At 41.4% G+C, this 23,548-nt stretch overlaps 1 protein-coding gene across 3 annotated transcripts in view; it reads right to left on the bottom strand.

The window, feature by feature from the left end:
• The window catches only part of CYP27C1 (cytochrome P450 family 27 subfamily C member 1), a 51,370-nt gene that overhangs the window by 11,653 nt on the left and 16,169 nt on the right, over positions 1 to 23,548 (bottom strand). For 2 of the 3 annotated variants that reach the window (XM_084829511.1, XM_084829520.1), the window contains 5 exons: positions 15,379 to 15,566; positions 7,478 to 7,677; positions 6,292 to 6,501; positions 4,860 to 5,023; positions 1,434 to 1,600 (listed from right to left, as the gene is read on the bottom strand). In XM_084829511.1, coding sequence (XP_084685637.1) covers positions 1,434 to 1,600; positions 4,860 to 5,023; positions 6,292 to 6,501; positions 7,478 to 7,677; positions 15,379 to 15,566 — 929 coding nt within the window. Of the gene's footprint in view, positions 1 to 1,433; positions 1,601 to 4,859; positions 5,024 to 6,291; positions 6,502 to 7,477; positions 7,678 to 15,378; positions 15,570 to 23,548 lie in introns of all 3 variants that reach the window. The other variant, XM_084829502.1, reaches the window with a different exon arrangement.

Here is a 23,548-nt window from a genome sequence, read left to right as displayed (position 1 = left end):
GTGCATGACCCTTGTGCATATCCTGGTTTCAGGAACTGATTATCCAAATGTGGCCAGTGTGTGAACCTACTGGCCTAATACTTTGAAAAGGAGCTCAAAGACTCCTTTTTGATGAAGTGGGCTCATTTGGTTAAGGTACACTAGGTTATTATATGGACAGATTCATCTCTAGTGGCCTTTGAAGTTACATTTGCACCTGGATAATTAGAAGCAGCAATCTAGTGTGTGAGCAAGCAAGACTCAAGTCCACAGCTTAGTGGGGTTAATTTTTTGTTAAAAAAAAAAAACCCCACTCTAACTATACCTCCAAACATGAGACCAGTGTGAGAAACTCCACAGTTTTGACTCTGGCTCTGCCTTTGGTTTTAACAATAGTTTTTCTGCATCAGTTTATCCATCTGCAAAACAGGTATAATTAACTGGTCACAGTGCTATTGAGAAATAAGTAATCAGGAGTTCAATTATTCATTTAAAGCACTGGCCTCCATATAACACAACTATTTCACTAACATCTCTGAGAGAAACCAGGGGCAGATTCCCATGCCATTTTTTTCTTCACAGAGTAATATATATGATAAAGGAGCAAACTAAATATTACATGCAGGTGCATGTAAGATTACCCCAATAGCACTGTTTTTAAAAGGATAAGCTACATGTGGAAGGGTGATCAGGACTGGAGAACCCTTTCTCCCCTCCAAATCTCATGGTTAGGTAACCAGTAGCTTTCCCCCTGCAGAGCTCTAAATGTGCATTTTGCAGAGGGCAAGCATGCATTTAGAACTTCACTGTGGGAAAAGCCACTAGGGGGCAAACTGAAGTGGAGAAAATGGGTAGTATCTATTAGTTCTACATGTAGACCCATTGAAATGAATGAGACTTAAGTGAGTCATAACTAACTTAACTTCCATTCATTTCAATGAGCCTACTTTATGTAGGACTAACATTGAATATTACCCAATGTGGCAGGGAACGGGTTGAGCACATTCTACCCTGATGCTTCTCCAATCCCAATTGCCTCTTTATAAGAAAGGGCAGCTGGAGTAATGTTCCGCACCGCCGCATATAACATCTAGCTTGAGCCAAAGTTACAACAATTTTTAAAAAAATCTAAATTGATTTTATGTATATTTTCTTAGGAAGGAGTCATCCCTGAGCTTCAGAAGAATATATTCACTCCTCATATGAATAGTCTTGCCTTTCCCTTTCTGACATGGAAGCACTTTAAAATATGCATAGAAATGAACCCATAAGTATTTAAAAAAAACCAAAACCCACAGAGCATAGTGAGACATGTTCAAATGCCCAGAATACCCCCAATACAGAAAATAAAGAAAAAGGGGAAATGTGACCATTGCAATTAAGTTTAAATAGAAAGACATGTTGTAACAAGGAAGTTACAAAACATTCTGTCAGGTTAGTTTTTCTGCACTTACCTTAAGGTTTCTTTGAGAAGAGCTCTAATCATTGGTAGGTTGGGGATATCATCTGCATCAGGAACTTTATCTTTCCCCAAGTTACTGACTATTTCTTTATAGATAGAATGCTGAACTTCTGGGTGCTGTGCTAATAGGTATGTTGCCCAGGATAAAGTGAATGAAGTCTAAGAGGGAGGAAAAGACAGTAGGAGAAAAAACAATAACAACATTTGCTAAATAGCACAAGTGGACCAAACAAACTATAGTGATTAATAGTAATGCCTAATATTTATAAAGCACTTTCCCAAATGGCACATTCCTATGCATGTTTGCTCAGAAGTAAGTTCCACTGTTTTCAGTGGGGCTTACTCCCATTGCATAGGATTAGAGCCTAAATCTTAAGGATTAATAATACAGCCAGGCTTCCTTGTTTTCTTCATTAACAACTCTTACATCTGAGTAAACATGCTTAGGATTGCACTGTAAGGCTTCAGTCCTGCACACAGGTATGTCAGCTGAATTTTATTTGGTTTTAAGCATGCTTATGGAGGTTTTACTGGCATTGAATTGCAGGCTTAAAGTATTCTTCTTCCTCTTAGAAAGAACCCAAGCAAAGTAAATCAAAATATTTTTTGCAATCTAAAAGCTGATTCACTCTTCATCTGTAAATAAGTTAATTTATTTGCCAGCATTCAGTTATCTTCTTCCGTGGCCCTTCTCTGGGTGGGGTTATCTAGTGAGGACCCAATGAGGTGGCTACTAGATAGAGGGTCTTTTCAGTGCTAACACTCCAGATATGGAACATCCTCCTCAGAGAGGCTTGCTTGGCACCCACATTATGATCTTTTTGATGCCAGGTGAAGACTATTTTCTCAGGGTTTTCATTCTTAAACATTTTAGTACTTTTTAGATCTGTTTCACTGATGCTATTCTCTTCTACTGGTTTTATTCTGATGCTCTTTTATTCTGTTTTATATTATTTTCATGTTGCATTTTTGTATTTTCTAGTTTTAAAATTTTTACTTGTTAACTACCCAGAGAACTTTTTTTATTGTCCAGTTTATAAATTTTGATTTTTTAAAAAGTTATATTTTACAGGAGGTAAAATGCAAGCACTTCTAACCAGCATTCTACCATACTACACATTCCTTAGACCATCAATACCAGTGCTTTAGTGAGTGCAGCTGTAATGTTGCTATTATAATAGCATCACATCATAATCTATAGAACACGTTCCCCTGAATCTAACAAGAAAGTGTGCATGCTCTTCATTTTCAGCCATACTTTTTAATAAGTTATTTGAATAAAACATATTTTAACATACTTGAAAAATGATTATTATAAAGACCAAATTATTTATTTAAATAGGTATAATTGAACGGTATTTCCATGTTTTTCCTGCTCTGCATGGATGAACAAAGAGAGGCCTAGACTTAACATTTAGGCAGGGTGGAGCTTGTTACAAATTACAATATAATCCTGAAATGAGGCATGGGTTCTATTTCAATTATCTACAGTTGGAAATTAGAAATTTACTCTGTGAGAGAGGGTGAAACCATTAGGAGGATGTCACCTTTCTGTAAGGATGTTTATCCTGTACTCCCATCTCTTAAATAATACATACATATGATGGAAGATAGTCAAACGCCAATATGGATGATACGATGTTGGTTGGCAATGGCAAGAAGCAGACATTAGCCTATAGACTCAATGATCTTGTAGGCCCCTTCCAACCCTACTATTCTATGATTCTATATCTTTCATTAGTATTCCTTGCCTGTATTTGAAATTACACCATGTTACTGAACATAAAAGAAACTTTGATTTTTTTTAAAAAAAACTACTCTTTTTGTTTTTCCTGGATTCGCATTTTCCTTAATGTCTGCCATGGAACTAATTACTTTCATCTTTGATTTCTCATTTATAATCACAATATGGATTGTTTGAATATCAAGTTGTGTGTGCTATTTTAATATTTATCAGAATATCTATCATATATTTAGGGGTACATTTGGTCATGATATTTCAATTCTCTTTTCCCCTGCCTCACAAAAAAGGGTAAAAAACTGGACATCAGGGTAAAAAACTGCCCTTGGTCCCTTAGTTCATTTTTTTTTTAGTTTGTATTGTATTATTTTCTCTCTCACAAGTTCAGTTTTGGACAGTTTCTCTCAGTAGATTAGAGGCTGGGAACTGTGTCTAACTACATAAGAAGTTACTGTGATCTAAACAGTGTCTCCTCTCAAGTTCCCAGCGCCTTCACATCCTCTTCAAAACTGGCACTGTACTAAAGTATCTGAAGTGCTTTGAAGCCAACCCAGTAACAGTGGCCTGCCCTATTCTGTTCAAAGTGTTTCATAAGGCTTTTATGTGCCTACAGTTTTTACATTCTAAATCACAGCACTGGGGAGCCAGGTCTTATATGTTTCCTCTCATGTTGTAGGACAGATAAACTGGTCATTACCAGCTAAAGAGGTACATATAAATGAAGGCAAAGGCTCTGATGGCATGAGGCATTGCCAGTAGAGGTTACAAAGGATCTTGTTTCAAGTCTAAAGGAGACATTTATGTCTAGAAGATGAAAAGGATTGATACATTTGATTTTCTTTGAGGAAACAAACATCTCCTAAGAATCACCAAAATCTAGAGAATGTGAGGAAAGCATGCCTGACACATAAGAAAGATATGTATTTTATTCTGTGGCTCCCAAGTTCCCTTTGTTTCCTCTAATTTTGAAATCAGGGCACACTAAATTCAACTCGCAGGTGTGGCATTGGTTTTTATTAAATAATGTTTAATAAACTCTTAATCATACATCCATAGATTTTACTGGAAATACTTCCAGAATTAAAATTCTAACAAACACATCTCTCTAAGACAAAGAAAGTAATATCACCTGGTTACTTTTGCATTGCTGTCTTTCTTCTTAGAGAAAATCTGATTGTGCAAAAACTGTAGGCAGAGGTAGACTGATTTGCTATTTCTCAAACATCAGCTGTAACTGTATAGAATCAACACTGAAATGTGGCTTTCATGTGATGAGTCCAGTTTAAGGGAATATCCAAACCAGTGTGAAACATAGGTTCTATTGGGAGTGAAATCCCTTTAGTTCCCTTTGACGGCCTAAATCAGATCCTTTATTGCAGGATGAGGGAGGTCCTGTTTTTAGATACATGTAGGTTTACCAGTACTCCCTAACTCCAAAACAGAGGTAGGGAGTAGTGAGAGATGGAAGACGAAGCATGCAAACCAGGGGAAAAGTAACATCTAAAATAGCCCCCAATTTTCTCTCTATTTCAGAATAATATGAATATAAGATATTTAGGGAGTGTCCATTCACCAAACATAGCAATAATTACACTAATAAAGTTGTACTACTGCTATTGATGATAATGATGATGATGATGATGATGATAATAATAATAATAATAATAGTAAACTTACTGTATCTACCCCTGCCAAAAGCATTTCTGTCATATTGGCATAGATTTCTTCTACTGTGAGGTCTTTACTCTTAAGCAAAGTTGTGAGAAGTCCACCGTCTATCTCTTCTCCTTGGTCTAAAAGGGACTTTATGTCATTTAATTTATTGTCAACATGAATTTGACCTTTGTGAGTAAAAGAGGGGGGAAAGGAATATTTTTGTCAATCACTGATATTTAATTTCTCATGCAGTTATTTCCCATTTGTAATGTGGCAACTGCAAACCAATATGGGATCTTCAGTACAAGTTTAGAGTTTAAAGGAATAACTCACTCTGTAATGCCAAACCCTTTCAGGGCTAATAGCCTCAGTGCAAAATGCTTGTTAGAAAACTATCCTAACTCTGTTAAGCAAACTGGTCTGCTAGGCAAGGCACATAAGCGACATCCTTACTACGAATTCTGTTATATAGAGAATTGCGCCCAGAACAGAAAACAAGCTACATTACCATTAATGTTGCTGAAAAAAATAAAGATGCTTTAGCAACCATTGTTTTATTGCTTTTTAGGTAAGATGCAGCACAGAGTCAAGCTCAAATTACATGTTCCTCTAAACCAGGGGTGAGTAATCTGTAGCCTTCCATATGTTGTTGTACTCAAGCTCCCATCAGCTCCAGAAAGCATGGCCAAGATGGAGGGTTGGTGGTTCCCATGTCCAGAAAGTTGCTGTATTACCTGTTCTGGATGGGGGTTGCACCCTCCCTGGAGGAGGAGGTGCACAGCTTGGTACTGCTCCTTGATCCAACATTGTCAATAGAGGCCCAAATAACCTCCATGGCCTGGAACACCTTTTACCAGCTTCAGCTGGTTCATCAGTTACAGCCTTTCTGGGATAGGGATAGCCTGCCCATGGTGATCCATGATCTGGTAACCTCCAAGTTGGTCACTGCTGGAGCGGCAATCTATTTTTGTCTGGGGATTGGATTATCCATCTGGACCAAGCCCATGGACTGGATTAAGTTATGCGGGGCATGACTCTACCTCAAAGTCCCACCCCCTCCCACGACATCATCAAGCCCCACCCTGACCCAGCCCAATCCTTTGTGGAGTGGATGGGCACCCCAGGGCCAGAGGCTGCCCAGCCTTGCATTAGGATTTGGTATACCAATTGTTGCAACAATACATATTTTGACAACTGGGGAGAAGGGTCATTTAGTTTCAGGATTCTCCATGGACAGTTATGAACAACTTAACAAAGCTTAGCTTTTCCTACTCAGACCCAGTATTACATATCAGAGTTTTCCTACAGAGACATTTCAACAAAAATCCTTAATAAGTCATACTTGAACTTACTTTCTTTGGCTGCCATTTCATATTACAATTATTGAGGAAAACAAAAACAAATGCCTTTCAAATAAGTGCAAACATACCAAAACAATACTTTAAAAACTTACTAAATTTAAAAAGTCCATCCCATGATCTACAGAATGCTCTCCAAGGTTTTGGAATAACTGGACGAAGCCATTTGGGAATAGCTCCTGCATACATGGTAGTTTTGAAACTGCTAAACATCAACTCCAGTGCTTCAATGTACTCTATAGTGTTCTGGGGGATTTGGTTTTCCAGGCATCCCAAGCGGCACTCATACAGAACAGTTGCTGCTCCTGCACAGGCAAAATAATTCAGAGTTTATTCTTTTCCTTTCCAATATAATTTGCAGTGCAGGCCTATACATGTTTACTCAGAAGTCAGCCACACTGACTTGCTCCCAGTAAATGTGTATAGGATTGCAGCCCTAAAGTACAGAAATAAAGCAGATTTATTAGATTTATACAGAAATAAAGCAGATCTATTATAATGTATTATTATATTTATTATAATAAATCTGCTGTATTTCTGTACTCAACATGCATATAATTGGGTTTTGTGTATATATTCTTGCATAAATGTACACACACAGCAAAGACAATATAGCATTCAACAAAGTGCACACAACGGTGATAGATGGTGTAGACTAGAGGTGCAGAACATCTTTCAGCCCATGGGCGAAATTCCATTTTGGAGAAGCTCTTGGGGTCTGTATTCCAGCAGTGGGCAGAGCCAAAGGCAAAAGGGGCAGGACACAAAACCAAGAATACCAGCATATTTGAGCTTAAAACCCTTACTGCCAGTAACCAAGCTTTAAGAGAGGCATTTCAACCTTTTAGAATAGGGAAAACTGCACAAATGCCAGCAACCTACCAAACCATCAGTAGTCAGGAGAAAGTGGCTGGGGCCAGGGAAAGGCGGCTTGGCCTTCTGTGGATCCTTGGATTAGGAACCCCAGAGGACTGGATTTGGCCCCAAGGCCTGATGTTCTGCATCCCTGGTGTAGACTGTAGTGTAGCAATGCGCAGTGCAATGTAACTCATCCACAACACACTGAAAACACCGAACAATACTTTATCAGACACACAAAGGGACATTATTCAGAGCACACCAGCTGGGAATGCCCACTTGTGCAACTCACAACGTTTAGAGGATGCCGCACCCATTGACTTGAGTATTGCAATAGAGATTATAGTTGATAATAATAATTAATGCAGAATAATTCATCACAGAATTTTTAAACTTGAATTCCTTTTTAAGAAAAAGTCTCACCTTCCATTGAATACTTGAAAAAAAGGCTGTTAACATTTATTACTGTTTCCCCATCTTCTTCTTGATTTCTGAGAATGTGGATTCTCTTAATTAAATCTGCAATAACTTCATTAATGCCTCCTGAGAAAATGGCAACATCTTTGGGTTTTACCATTTTTTGCCTTAGCACACGCCGCATTTTTAGCCACTGCTCCCCTTCTCTGAAAGAAATAACAGTTCAAAATGATCTAGATCACACTGTCTGTCAAAAAGTAAAAAGAGAATTTATCATTAGGAGACAATAAGAAAATGTGCTCATACTTGAAACTGTTGCTGGAGGGAGAAATGTTGGGCAAATATTTATTCAGATAGAATCAACATGAAGCAAATACTATATTCCTCTACATGCTATAAATTACATATGTTGTGTAATACATTATTATACATTATGATTTATATTTTATCGGAGTGATCCTACACTTGAGTAACACCCACTTAGTGGGAAGAGGATGCCCCTATGTTTACCTATGCTAGTTGCTAGCAGAGCACAGACGTGTGGGAAAAAATCATGCCAGAGGAAAAAGATCAGCCCTTTTTCTCTGTAATGCTATCAGAACTAACTCCACCATGGACTCTGTTCAATAAGAGGATAGAATAAAAGGGAACATGGAAAGTATCTCACCAGTGAGGTTAAAATGTTTTAACTGACTCCCAGACCCCAGAACATTTCTAAAGACAATTCAAAGTGCTAGTTCTTTAAGGGTGCAATCCTATGCAAGTTCAGACAGAAAAAAAGGCCTACAACTCCCAGCATGACCCAGGCAGCATAGCTGGCTAGGGGAATGCTGGGATGATAGGCTTTTTTTCTGTCTAAACTTGTGCAGGATTGCACCCTAAGCTATAAAACCTATACAGTTTACAACCCAGGTATCTACAGGATGACCACCTAGATCCACATGAACCTGCCTGAACAGTGAGATTATCTTCAAGTGAGCCGCCTTTCTCCAGGTGCCCATCCCTTCTGATGTGCAGCAGGTGACAACCAGGGAAAGGGACTATAGTGGTGGTACCTCATCCCTGGAATCCTCTCCCCAAAGCAGCTCTCTTAGTGTTGACTCTCCTCTGTTCAGCACCAGATGAAGACCTTTTTATTTGCCCAGGCTTTTAAATCTTGGTTTTAATCTGCTTTTAATGCTCTTGATTTATATGCTGCTGTTTCATATTATGGGGGTTGTATCCAAGATCTGCCTTCCACAAGAGGAATGGACCTCCGCTCACAAAACATCCCTCTACCCGATTCTGGGAGATCCTCCCACACCACAGCTCATCTTATTCAACAGTATCTCCTCGCTCTCTGTGTAGCATTTTTCAGGGGACTGTAAGGGCTACCATGGGAAAGAGGGACAGGGAAGTCAACTTCTATCAGCGCAGATGATCCAGCGTAAATCTGGATCCAAGCCATTGTGTTTTTATTATGTTATTGGAACTACTGTGGTTTTATTATTTTATTATAAGCCACTCTAGGCATTTAATTGCAAACCGAAGCGTGGATTATTTCAACTGTTCTCTGTTCTTGTGATGGTTAGCAGATGCAGAACCACCACCATCCCTTATTACCTACCTCAGCTTTCTATGTGATGGGGCGTACAAATTGGGAAGGGGGCAGTGGTTTCTTACGATATCCAGCAGGGATGAGAGTTTGCATCTTTGTTTGTTTTAGTTCTAAGATGTATTAGTTGTGTCATGGCTAATAGCTTTGAGGGTGGCATATAATAAAAGCACAAATAAAATCCCAAATCCACAGAAAAACAGAAAAAGCATAATAAAACCATCAATTAAAAGCATCAATCAATTAAAAACAGCAGAGGCTAAAACAGACATTAGCAGGACAGAGGGAGCAATCCTATGGCCGCTAAACAGTGGCTAGACTGCCATAGGATATCTGGTTTTCCAGGAACCGACCTCAGAGCCTGTGCTCCATGGTCAGTTCCCAGAGAACCGACCTCCCTCCACTTCCACACTGCCTCGGAGGCAGCGTGGAATAGCCCCATCCTCTGCGCTCACAAGAGGAGTGCAGAGCGGCCGAAAAGGGGCATTCTGGGGGGCATTCCAGAGCAGCGAGGGCAGAAATGCCTATATGACACATCCAGTGTGTTGTACAACAGCCTCCACCCCAATCAGCCCTCCTGTGGCTAGACAGCCACAATCAGCTGTCTAACCAAAAATGCAGGGCAGGAGAGGCACGGAGGGAACAATCCCCTCCATGCTTCTCCTGCCCTGCTTTGGATAGGCAGTCGCCTCCAAGATTGGAGGCGGCCGCCTACCTGAATAGGATTGCGCCCTAAAAATATCAAAGATAAACCTACTTAAAAACTCAATGTAGCTGCAGAAATATAAAGGATTAAAACACCTGAAAGAATAAAAGCATCTTTGCCTGGTGCCAAAAAGATAATAAGATAGCAGGCAGACCTCTCAGGGATATTCCATAACTCTGGAGCTTAAAAAGGCCCACTTTACTGAAAAAAGCCCACTCTCAAGTAGCCACCCATTGTGAGCATCTCTACGCCAGCCTAAAATCACGCATTTTAAATGGGGCTTTCTGTTCACGATGGACTCCCTTTACTTGTGTTTCCTTCCCCCCCTTCCCCCCCTTATCTGAGCCTTCTATACGTTTCATTGGTCTAGCTCCTCTCATTGCGAGTTTTCCTCTTTTCAAAAGGGAACTCAAGCAGAACTCAAGCACTGTAATTCGATAGCTCATTATCTCCAATCTTTGTAACAATGGAATAAAGGTCATTTAGTGCAGGAGATGCCCTGGAGGTTGACGATGTCATCTAAAGGACCCGCAAACTTCCATGAGTAACCAATCTCAATAGCAGGATAAAAGCTCTATGTGAAGAAGCCCAGTATCTTGGCATGCAAGGGCACTTGGAGCAGGGCTTCTGCGGATGATCTCCACTCAGGCAGGAATATATGGAAAGAGGTGCTCCTTTAGATACTACGTGGTCCCAAGCTGTGAAGTGCTTTAGCTTTGAATTTGGCCCAGAAATGAACTGGGAGCCAGTGAAGATGATATATGATCAGTGGTCAGTTCCAGTCAGTATCTTAGCCCCCAGATTTTGTATTAACTGAAGTTCCTAGATTATCTTTGGACCATCATCTTGTCCATGGCTTTGTCTTTAGAGAAGTAGCAAAAATTAGAGAGGGAAACTCAATGTCTTTCCAATCCACTTCCAGTTACTATTGCTATGATGATAAACCTAGAAACGGAGCTGATAGGGGTTTGTTAGAAATCAAGGTGTCCTGGGGCAATAACCAGCAGATTCTGGTAATCAGCCAAATGAATTAGCGGGAGAGAACTGGATGGGATAAAAGCAATGAGCCAAAAGGAAAGATGTCCTATGACATGAACAGATCAAAGACTTACCGGAATGAGAGTATTATTATTGATCTGTCATGTGTTGATTTTGGTCTTTTATTCATGAGTAGTGTGGGGGGACAGTATAATTACTGGTATGTGATAGTGGCGTTGCCTGGATTGCTGTGACAGTGTATGCCAATATTACTACATTAGCTTTTATTTATGTAGCTATTATGCTATTGACTCTGCTGCTGGATGTGCATAGGATTACTACTATACTACCCTGGAGTAGCAGGTGTTGGTGTAGCATGATCACAGGACTAGACTGCCCATTATCCATGTCACATGCAATCATATTGGTATCCTGGTTATAGCTTTCATCTATTTGTCACATGACTTGGACTAGAGAAGTGACTGTTGGTAGATGTACCGAATCCAGCCTTCTCCCTGCTGCCCCTCACTGACCCCAGTTTTCTGGAAATATCATTTAACAAAGAATATAGCTGGGCAGCTATGGACACCAATCTGCATTTGTATAACCCTTCCCTGTTAACTCAGCTTATATAAAAGAGGTACTGTAAAAATCACTTCGAGGATGGAGGACCAGGTCTTTCCAGGCTAATGACTGGTCAGTTTGAATCTCCCTGCCTGGAAACTGCCCAGCCCCATAGAAATACGTGGGTTCTTTGAGATTTTTCCTTTGTCTCTGACTGGTTGGCAAAGAGTGAAGACAAGGCCAAGCCAGGCTTGGAGCCCAGGTAGGTCTTATCCGCTCCCTCACCTGTAAGCTGCTTTAGTGAGTTACTCTTAAATTGTTGATAAGCAAGTTCTAGCAAGCTAGTTTGAGGTTTCATTTTATTTTTTATTTTGTTTTTACAAATAAAATAAACACTACCAACAATATAATCAAAATCTTCAGTTTCGAACATTACAGTATTCAAAAAGAAAAGAAAAGAAAAGAAAAGAAAAGAAAAGAAAGGGAGGATAGCAAAAAAAAGGAAGAGGGAAAAAAGAAAAAAGAAAAAAACAGAATTATACTAAACTTCAATAAAAACAAACCAAATATCCAAACAGTCTTATAGCGCAGAAATAGAAGCAAACAATCCATTTCCATTAGCCATAAATTACTATTCAGTTAACACATATTAATAAGCATTAAAGGTTTAGCCAGCAAGGAACAGCAACAACAATAATCCCATAGTGATATTAATAGTAATGATACTAATGAAAAAGGGAAAAAAGAGACGTTTAAGAGAAAGACAAAAACAGGAACAAATCATTTATATATTTAAGTAGTATCATATCTAAAAATAATTTATATGTGTACTCACACATACACACACAAATATGCACTTTATTACAATAAAACATAAAGAAAGAGGAGAAAGAAGAAAAAAATGCAAACATTTATCTTTGACCTACTGCCTAACCACTTATCAGCTAAAACCCAAACAAGACTTCAGAAGAACAGTGAAAATGGCTAAGTTCCAACTCCAGAGGCTGAGAGAGTTGGTTCCCTGAATTTAATTTTAATACCAATTAAAAATGTTTCTGCAGCATCAGGATCCAAGAATCTTTTCATCTGATCTTCAAAAAGAACACAAAATGTAGCTGGATATTTAATATGATATTGCAGGTTAATTTGCTTTGCCAAACTTCTTGCCTTGGCAAATTGCCTTCTTCTGTCAGCAATTTCTTTAGTATAATCAGGAAAGAGCATAATCTTGTCATTTGCTGGTCCCCACCAGAGCTCACCTTGTTCCCTTGCCAGATACATAAGGTAGTTTTTTGTTTAGACTCATGAAAATTGAACAATAACAGTTCCAGAAGTCCCTTTAGTGCCACGCATTGAACCAGAAACACGATATGCATGCTCAATATCAAGTAAAAAATCAGATGGTAAAGCAAATAGCTCATGCAAAAGTTTATCCATAAATTCCACCAAGCCTGTATCAGTAGCCACGTCTTTAATACCAAGGATACATAGATTTGGTCTGCGTGTGAAAGCCTCCAGTTGAGAGATTCAAGCAGACAAAACATTATGAGACACTTTCTTAGCTGTTTCATGCGCAACAATCCGATCTTCAAAATCATTAACCTTCACTTCCATCTTTTGAAAAGAGATATTAATTAAATCCACAGCCCCCTGAAGGGCGGTTATTGAGTCCTGAATTGTTTCAAGTTTCTTGGACTGCTCTCGTAGCTGCAAAGTCATAGTTTTTATCAAAGCAAGCAACTCCTCTTCATCTCCGGCATTTCTAGAAACCTTTGTCAGGGGAGCCATTGGGGGTGGGGGTAGGTGGCGTTTTCAAGCCTTTCCTTTTTTCCTTTGGTATTTTCCAAAGCACAACAAGCAAGTATAATTGCAGAAACAAGAAAAACAAGCTTACTCAGATTTAATTACAAGTCCTCAGATATTGCTGATAGTTTAAATTCAGAGATGTTGTTTGGAGCCGTTTGTCCTTGTGCCTCCTAATTGCTTAGAAGTTTCAAACAGTGTGCAGTAGTTGACACTCCGGCATCTATTTTTAGGTTTCAGCCCTTCTGTTTCTTCACAAAAGCAGCTGTTCTTCCAAGATTCCATCCGGATGGTACTGTAAGTTTCCCCTTCTAATTCCAGGGGAAGATAAAAAGGTTTCTCAACCTTTCCCCCGCTGTTTGAGATAAGCAACCTGCAGAGCTCTACAAGTCACTGCCGGACACCATGGCTCCAACTGGATGTCTCCTGTGTTTCATTTTATTTTTTAAGCAACTGACTATTTCTGAACTTCTCCCTGCTTGGTTCTTTAATAAATACATTGAATTGGAAACTGATTTGATTCTCTTGCAGAACCTGGATGTTGGCCTACCCATGGGCTGGACTGCTTGGCAAACACACTAACCTGGTTGTTAAGGAGTTTAAAGGAATCTCTGAAAAGGGGGGCAGTCCTTCTCCATATATGAGTCATAAACCTGGATTACCATGCATCCAGGCTATAGGTTATTAAATATAAATATCCCATAAGATATCTTAATACATGGGTGGTGGCAGAGTTACCTCTAAGGAACTGGGAGGAACCTGGGCTCAGATCCTAATAGGTGATCTGATAAAATAACACTGTTTGACAGGTATGTGTGCCTCATCACTAATTGCTGGATGCATGTGTGTGTATGTGTATGTGAACAACCCCCAACCATTTTCCTGTCTACTAGTAAAGATCTGCATGGAGAAACCTTTTCCAAACATAGATTCCCCTTTGCTATATCTAGGTAGCTGTTAAATATACTCTTGTTCCATCAAGTCATGTTACTCTAGTAATTTCAACAAGTATAGAAATTAAAACAGCAGATTATAAGGGATAAATACCTTTGGCACAGTCCATCATCCCCTGTGCACCATTTTTCAGCACTATACCTTCCCAGAAGTCCTTGGCCACCTGTACACACACCATAATATGCCAAGCCATTATATGATGTGGAAGGCCACTATGTGCTTCCCAGAAGGAAAAGAGCCATATGGGGAAGACCTATTGTCTGTGCACCCACAGTTAGTCATGAGTTATCAATTACATTTAATTGAAATGTGTTCTTTCTATGAACTAGTAACTATAATCTGGAATAAGAACATATTCAAAATAACTACTGTGACAAACTGGCATGTCTGCACCTCCAGCCCTGCAAAGTAGGGCAGGCTGCAAGACACCCTTTTCCCTGCCCCTCTCCTCAAAAATATAAGTACTGTTTGGAGAGATAAGGGGAGGGAGAGATCCTTGTACAAAACAGAATATCTGTGCATCACTCCTGCTGGTATATCAACTGGTATATCAAACTAATACGAACAAATGAGAAAATCTTTATCTGCTTTGACAGGAATGCAATTCCTTCGACTGAAATCACTGAAACATAATTTCACTGCAGCTCTTTTTTTCATGATCAAGAAGAAATTCCATGAAATGCTGTTTTTCTTGTTTCATTAAGTATTTTAATTATTAAATATATCACCACCCACCCAATTGTGTCATACAGTTTTGAACGTTTACCATAAAATAATCAAGCTGCAATCCAGCCTAAAAGTTATGGGTGCTTACATGTCATTGATTCCAACAGGCATAACTGTGGGGTGACTGCACCCTAACAGCTCTAACAACAAAGGACTCCATGGTTAACAAACGTAAATGGAACATTCCAGCTCTGGAATTACAGAATAGACATCTTTATTTTGATCCATGCTGCATCATTAAGATTTTGCTGACCTTTTCTAATGCACAATCCAGTTCTTACTACATAAAGCACATAGCTGCTGCAATTTTACCCTGTGAAAGGACAAGAATGCCTATGACTCATAAAGGGATTGGCTTTCTTTTGAATAAGCACATTACATCAATAATTACTCTGAATGTTCCCCAGGGGCATTTGCCAACACTCATCGCATAGGTATATAGTCATGTTAGAAGCCCATTCTTTAAAGAATCACATTAATCAAAAGCAGCTTTAAATGCATCATCAGTCTCCTTTTTGTGGAACACAACAATAGACTTTACATTGTTTGGCAATGTAAAGTCAGAAATGTCATTGCACTCACGCAGATATAAGTCCTGTAGCTCTCCCTCGTAGATCCCTATATTCCTGCCAGGAATCCATGTCAGCTCGTTGTGGCATGGATCCTTCCTCCCGGAGAACCTGAGCCACCATGTCTCGATCTGCAATGGATACAACTAGTTTGGGACCAAAATGAGACTTGAAAATTTTTCCATATTCCTGAACGTGCTTCTGCTATGAACAAAAAGTAAATTAAAAATTAATAAATTATTCATTCTTACCGGCAAAAATAATATATTTGTACAACAGTATATTCTAATCTGCAGTGATGCTATCAATATCCAATTAGAAGTAATAAATTACATTTTTGTGTAACCCAAAATAACACAAGACAAATCCTACAGACTTTTCTACATTTATATAATTCCCAGGAGTCCTGGGTGATACCAACATCTTGCTTTTCAGAGTTCAGTTCAACTTCTCATTCTAATCATCAGATGCATTAAAACATAAGTCTTCAGTCAGTGTCTCAGGTACAAGGATCTTGGAGACATGTAGTTTCCAAGATGTTTAACATCAGTACTCGGGTATCCTGAGAAAATTACCTTTCCAGGGACCCTCTGCTATTGTAAAGTTCAAGGAATCAGCAGGGAGGGAGATGCAGGTACTTCGGCTTGATTTTAATCTGAGCCAAAGAAGAACTCTCAGGGACATGACACTCTCTTCATAATACAGTGGAGCATTACAAGCTGGACTAATTGGTATTATGAGCCATTTAATTACAAACTTCAGCAATATCATGACTTCAGATATTGAATATAATTTCATCATTCTACTACCACCATCACCCCAGTGGTTGAATATTATTCTCCAAATTTTTGAAAACATGCAATTATTATTATTTTTATTTGTTTGTTTATTTAACACATTTGTATCCCATGCTATATCATTAAGATCTCAGGGCGGCATACAGATAAAATCAATTTAAAGAGTAAAAAATGATAAATAATTTAAACAGCTAAAAGCATATCAAACCATTAAACAAGTTCATACCAATTAAAAATCTAAAACAGTAAGGGCGCAATCTTATGTTGCCTACACCTCCAAACTTGTAGGCAACTGCCTATCCAATGCAGGGCAGGAGAAGTGCAGAGGGGATCATCCCCTCCACGCTTCAGCCGCCCTGCATTTGTGGCTAGACAGCTGATTTCGGCTGTCTAACCGCGGGAAGGCAGAGTGGGGGAAGTGTCTACTGGACAACACATAGGATGTGTCGTACCGGCATTTCCACCTTCCCTGCCCTGGAACACCCCCTGGAACACCCCGTTTTCACCGTTCCACACTCCTCTTCTGAGCACGGAGCGTGGGGGCATTCCAAGTTGCCTGAGAGGCAGCACAGGAGGGGGGGAAGGTTGGTTCTCCGGGAACTGACCTTAGAGCATGGGCTCCGAGGTTGGTTCCCGGAAACTGATGTATCCTATGGCTGTCTAGCTGCTGACTAGCGACCATAGGATTGCTCCCTCCAACACTAAAAATAGTGTGCAAAGCCATGTTTTAACTTGGTGCCAAATTGAAACCAGCATCTGCGCCAGTCGGGCCTCCAAGGGGAGGCCATTCCACAACCAGGGTGCCACAGCAGAGAAAGCCCTCTCCCACGTCCCACCATAGTGTATGTCTCACACTGGTAGAGTTCAGAAGAGGGCTCCTCCTGTAGATCTCAATCCTTGGGCAGGCATATATAGGGAGAGGTGCTCCCTCAAATATCAAGGTCCCAAGCTGCTTAGGGCTTTAAATGTCATTACCAGCACCTTGAATTCTGACCGGAAGTGTATTGGCAGCCAGTGCAATTCCTTTAAAACTGGTGTTATATGATCTTTATTCGAAGTTCCAGTCAACAGTCTAGCTGCTGCATTTTTCACTAGCTGCAACTTCTGAGTCGTCTTCAAGGGCAGCACCTCATAAAGTGTATTGCAGTAGTCTAATTGGGAAGTTACCAGTGCATGCACTACTGTGGCTAGGTTATCCCTGTCCAGGAAAGGCCGTAGCTGGTGGATCAGCCAAAGCTGGCCCCAAGTGCTCTGGGCCACGGAATCCAGCTGGGGTTCCAGTGACTGGAATGGATCTAGGCATACACCCAAGCTATGCACCTGCTCCTTCATGGGGAGTGCAGCCCCATACAGGACAGGTTGCTTACCCAATTCCTGGACTTGGGAACCACCAATCCACAGAGCTTCTGTCTTGTCAGGATTTAGCTTCATTTTACTGGACCTCATCCAGCCAATTACATTCTCTGGCACTGGTCCAGCACTTTCACTACCCCAGCTGACTCCGGCAACAAGGAGAAGTAGAGCTGAGCATCATCAGCGTACTGGTGACACCCCACCCCAAAACTCCTAATGACCTCACCCAACAGCTTCATATAGATGTTGAACAGCATGGGGGATAGAATAGAACCCTGTGGCACCCCAAAGCTTTATAGTCATGGGGTAGAACAGGAATCCCCCAATACCACTCTCTGGAATTGGCCCTGCAGGTAGGAACGGAACCACTGTAGCACAGTGCCCCCAACCCCCATCCCACAGAGCCAATCCGGGAAGATACCATGATCAATGGTATCAAAAGCCACTGAGATATCTAGGAAGATCAACAGGGTAGCACTCCCTCTGCCTTTCATCTGGAGTAGTTCATTAGTCAAGTCAGAGCAATCAAGGCCATTTCAGTGCCATACTCTGGCCTGAAACCAGACTGAAATGGGTCCAGATAATCAGTTTCCTCCAAGAACGTCTGAAGTTGCCCAGTCACCACGCGCTCAAGCACCTTGCCCAGAAAGGGAATGTTAGCGATGAGGCAGTAGTTCTCACATACCTCTGGATCCAAGGAAGTTCTCTTCAGGAGAGGGCACACTACAGCCTCTTTCAAGGCAGCAAGCACCACCCCCTGACAGAGTGAGGCATTTACCACCCCCTGGACCCACCCGATCAGTCTACCCCTGCTAGATTGTAAGCTTGACCCTTGCCCATCTTGGATAATACATGTGGTGGGACAGACTGATTCAAGCATCTTGTCTACATCATCAGGCTGCAACAACGGAATCTGATCCTGTGGCGTCAAGTTCTGAGTGAATAAGAGTGACTTTCTCCTCAAAGTGCCTAGCAAATTTCTTACAGAAAATGACCGAGGGTTCCAGTCCCAATTTCTCTGAGCCCGAGCCAGATCCCAACAGGCTCTTCACCACTTGGAACACTTCTGCTGGGTGACATTTCAAGGATGAGATAATACGGGTGTAATAAGAACTTTTTGCCATCCTCACTGCCACATAATAGGCACAACGAAGAGTCTTTGCTATTCTTCAATCATACTCGCTCTGAGACCTGAGCCACCTGCACTCTAGCAGTCATCCGGCATGTTCCATTGCCCGTAGATCTTCTGTAAACCAAGGTGAATTATGGGCTCCACAGCACTGGAATGGTTGTTTAGGAGTGATGGTATCGATAGCCTTTCCCATCTCACCATTCCATAGTGAGACCAAGGCCTCAACTGAATTGCCAGCCCTATCAGCCAGAAAATTCCCCAGAGCATTCAGGAATCCATCAGATTCCATAAGTCTCTGGGGGTGGACCATCTTAATCGGTCCCCCACTCCTGTAGAGAGGATCTGCTACCGCCAAACCGAACTTTACAAGGAAATGAACTGACCATGACAACGGGGTTGTTGAACACCGCCCCCCAGATCATCCCTCATCCGCCCAACAGCAAAAACTAGGTCGAGGGTATGTCCTGCCACCTATATCAGGCCAGTGATGTACTGAGACAGCCCCATGGTTGTCATGGTTTTGTGAATGCAAATAGCATATTTAAAAAATAAATACATCTCAAATTAAATATCTATCATATAGTCATTTTATAGTAATTACTTTGCAAACATGAGCATTTGGCATTAATTTAAGTCTGAACCATTTGTATAGTGTTTGCCTCAATTAGAATCAGATGAGAGTTAAGAAAAACTGACAAACCCGAATTACTACTGTAGCCACATTTTTAATAGGTTGAAGCGATTAAACCTGAATATATTAGACTACAATTCTATAGACACTTACCTGGAAGTAAGCCCCATTGGATTCAACAGGATTAACTTTTGAGTAGACTGGTATAAGACTGCACTGTTAATGAGTAAAAGTTTCATTTTTGTTTGCTTCCTTTTTCTAGTATTATTGTCAAGTATTATTGTCTCAGTTCTTGGTACATTCTATATATAGTCTGTGATGATTGCCAGGACAAATTTATTAGGGCTATGCACTGCTTCAGCCCAAGGCCCGAACCCTGAGTTGAAGCAGGCGGCTTCGGGTCACTTTGAGCCCCTTCCGAGGCAAAGCGGAGGGGGCACGAAATGACCCAGAGCAGGTCAGGGGCTCTCTGAAGCACTTGGTGTACTTTGCAGTTTCGACACCCCCGGCCCGGCCGTGCCAGGTCCCTACCTGAGCCACCGCCTCTGTCGCTGCCGCCACTGCCATCCTCGCCATCCTCGCTGCTGCCATCATCCTAGCTGCCACCTCCACCGCTGCCACCATCACTGTCCTTGCCGCCGCTGCCCTCACTGCCTTCGCCTCCGCTGCCCTTGCCACTGCCAACTCCTGAGGCCTGGATGCACACGCCAACTCTTACTTCAGGGAGTCACCATTTTTAAAATGGCAACTCCCTGCAGTAAGAGTCGGAGCGCATGTCCAGGCTTCAGGAGTTGGTGGCGGCGAGGACAGCGGCAGAGAAGGCAGCAAGAACAATAGCGGTAGAGGCCGCTGTGGTGGATGTGGCGGTGGCGAGGATGGCAGCAGTGAGGACGGTGGCAGAGAAGGTGGTGGCGGCAAGGTAAGGGAGTTTGCGGGGGACCCAAAGCGGGGTTTGATGTCCGAATCCTGCTTTGGGGACGAGGCTGAGTTGGGTCGGGGGGGCCCGAATCTGCCCAAGCCGAATTGGGCCCATCTCCGAAGCCACAAAGCAGCTTCTGAGTTGGATAGTGGGCTCCCTGCACAGCCCTAAAATATATGCACTGAAATGCCCTGGCCTTAGAACAGATTTATTGTTTTAAATACATTGCTGAATGCTACATAGATTTGGGTGGAGAAAGTCTTACTCATATAGCAGTACATCCTTGCTGACTAATCTGTAAATGCCAGTTAAGGGCAATTATGAAATAAGATCTCCTGAAAAACATGTAGCTATGAAGAATGGAGAAAAGAGAGTGTTTCCTAGCAGATTATTTTACTGAATAAGCTCAATTATTCTTCAAGAAATTATGACAGAAACCTTTTTTTTTTTTCAAAACTGCACAATTAGATTTATTTAAAGAAAGAGAAACTGCAGTTGTGTTTGAGATTTCTAGAATTAATTGAGAAATCATGTTCAGCAGTCCAATGCTATGGCTTGGAGCCTGAATGAATAAATGAATCCTTTATTTATGGTCAACTGACCACCAGCAAAAGATACAAAAATACATAACAACAGAAAATGTTGTTCTATATCATAAAATTAAGTAACAGTGCCATAGAGCAGGGGTCCCCAACCCCCGGGCTGCGGACCGGTACTGGTCTGTGGCCTATTAGGAACTGGACCGCAGTAGGGGTGTGTTAAACCCCTTTACTTTGGGTACACGGGGGAAGGAGGCAATCCATCCCTCTCCCCCCGCCCCGGAATCCTCACCGGCCCTGGCCAGCTGCCCTCCACGGCAAGTCCACAGAGCTGCCAGCCGGCTCCAGCCGCTGACAGACTTCCGGCCACTGGGACGCAAATGGCATCCGCTACGTGGACACCATTTCCATCCCTATTCTTCAAGTAATAGGCTACGTAAATCTTTACGTAGCCTATTACTGCAAAGAACAGGGACGCAAATGGCGTCCCAGCGGCCAGAACTCCACCAGCGAAACCATCCCCCCCCCCCCAGTCCGTGGAAAAATTGTCTTCCACAAGACTGGTCCCTGGTGCCAAAAAGGTTGGGGACTGCTGCCATAGAGGATCTAGTTAAAATAGCAACGTTAAAAAATTTAGCAACTCGCTCGGTAATTAATCTGTTGGATCCTTTGAGTAAGAGGCACATAAGAGATTCTAAAGACCAACCTGGGAAAAATTGAGTAATTGGAAGTATCAAGGCATCTCTGACCCCCTGGTAGTAACAGCCATTGAACAAAACATGTATTACAGATTTCACTTCAACATTGTTACAAGGGCAACATCTCCCATTTACCGTTGTTTTGGAATATCTTCCAGCTAAGAGTGTAGAGGGTAAAACATTAAGCTGGGCCAAAGAGAATGCTTTCCTATATTTAGGAATTGACAGCCAGTTTAAATCAGCCATTCTGTCTTTTAAAAAGGAACCTGGCAAACCCCAAAACCTGAGGGAGCATGGGCCCTATGCTGCACAATAGAGTTCTCGGAGGTCAATATATTGCAACCTCTGTTTAACTAGAATTTTTGCACTATCCTAGTCCAGATCGTAAATACGAAGGGGAGAGCCCTATTGAATTAACTTTCTGCACCACTTCCTTTCTCCAAAGTGATGTACAGGAATCAGTAATAAAGATGTAAAGGAGGTGGAGGGCAGCACAAGGCAACAGAGCCAGAAATGAATGGAGTATGTCCACGCCAGACACTTCAAAGAATTAAGGCCAGCCTCCAGATTAAGAACAGCACCTGCAATACACCTGGGCACACCAAATAGAGATCTAAGAAAATAAGATTGTGCACCTTCTAAAGAGGATTTAGCAGTTGGAAACCAAATTGGTGCCCCAAAGAGTGTCTGAGAGACGATTTTAGCTTTATCTACTTGTCAAGAAGCAACAGTAAGAACCAGACATGGAACAACCGATTGGTTCAAAATTGGGAAAGGAGTACGATAAGACTGCATATTGTCACCCTGCTTATTTAACTTATATGCAGAGTACATCATGAGAAACGCCGGGTTGGATGAATCACAGGTCGGAATTAAGATTGCTGGGAGAATTATCAACAACCTCCGATACGCAGACGATACCACCCTAATGGCAGAAAACGAAGAGGACCTAAAGAGCCTCTTGTTGAGGGTGAAAGAGGAGAGTGCAAAAGCTGGTTTGAAACTCAACATTAAAAAAACTAAGATCATGGCATCTGGCCCCATCACTTCCTGGCATATAGAAGGGGAAGAAATGGAAACTGTGACAGATTTTATTTTCTTGGGCTCCAAGATCACTGCAGACGGTGACTGTAGCCATGAAATTAAAAGACACTTGCTCCTTGGGAGGAAAGCTATGGCAAACCTAGACAGCATAGTAAGAAGCAGAGACATCACCTTGCCGACAAAGGTCCATCTAATCAAAGCTATGGTTTTCCCAGTAGTAATGTATGGCTGTGAGAGCTGGACTATAAGGAAGGCTGAGCACCGAAGAATTGATGCTTTCGAACTGTGGTTCTGGAGAAGACTCTTACGAGTCCCCTGGACTGCAAGGAGGTCAAATCAGTCGATCCTAAAGGAAATCAACCCTGACTGCTCATTGGAAGGACACATACTGAAGCTGAAGCTCAAATATTTTGGCCACCAAATGCAAAGAGAAAAGTCACTGGAAAAGACCCTGATGCTGGGAAAGACTGAAGGCAAAAGGAGAAGGGGACGGCAGAGGATGAGATGGCTAGATAGCATCACCGATGCAATAAATATGAACTTGAGCACGCTCTGGGAGAGAGCGGAGGACAGGAAGGCCTGGCGTGCTATGGTCCATGGGGTCACGAAGAGTCGGACACAACTGAACAACTGAACAATAAAAACTTGGATGGCTGACAGAATGTGTTTTCCACCTTTAGTAAAGAAAAAATGGGCTATAGAATTCACATTTTTGTTTGGCTTTGGTCTTAACAGATTTTCCCTGCACCCTCCAATTTACAGTTTAAGAAAACAAATAACCTAGATATTTATATGAATCTACTTGATCAAATCTATTTTTATTAAGCATCCAGGAGTATCTAACCTTTTTTTGAAAAGACCAAACCTTTAGATTTTAGATAATTAATAGTTAGAAGGCTTTTCTGACAGTAATCAGCAATCTCTGAAGGCCCAAGCATGTCTGAGAAATCAGAACTGCATTATCAGCATACAAAAGGATAAAGATCTTTGTGGATCCAAGCTTAGGTGGATGGGAAGGTAATGGGCCTAACACAAAGGGAAGGTCAGCCAAATATAAGTTAAATAAAATA

This window comes from Heloderma suspectum, chromosome 1 (assembly GCF_057233095.1).
Source record: "Heloderma suspectum isolate Gila_16-S chromosome 1, 16-S_ref, whole genome shotgun sequence".
NCBI lineage: Eukaryota > Metazoa > Chordata > Lepidosauria > Squamata > Helodermatidae > Heloderma > Heloderma suspectum.
Note: the sequence above shows the minus strand (reverse complement) of the source record. Positions and strands in the feature narration are given on the sequence as shown.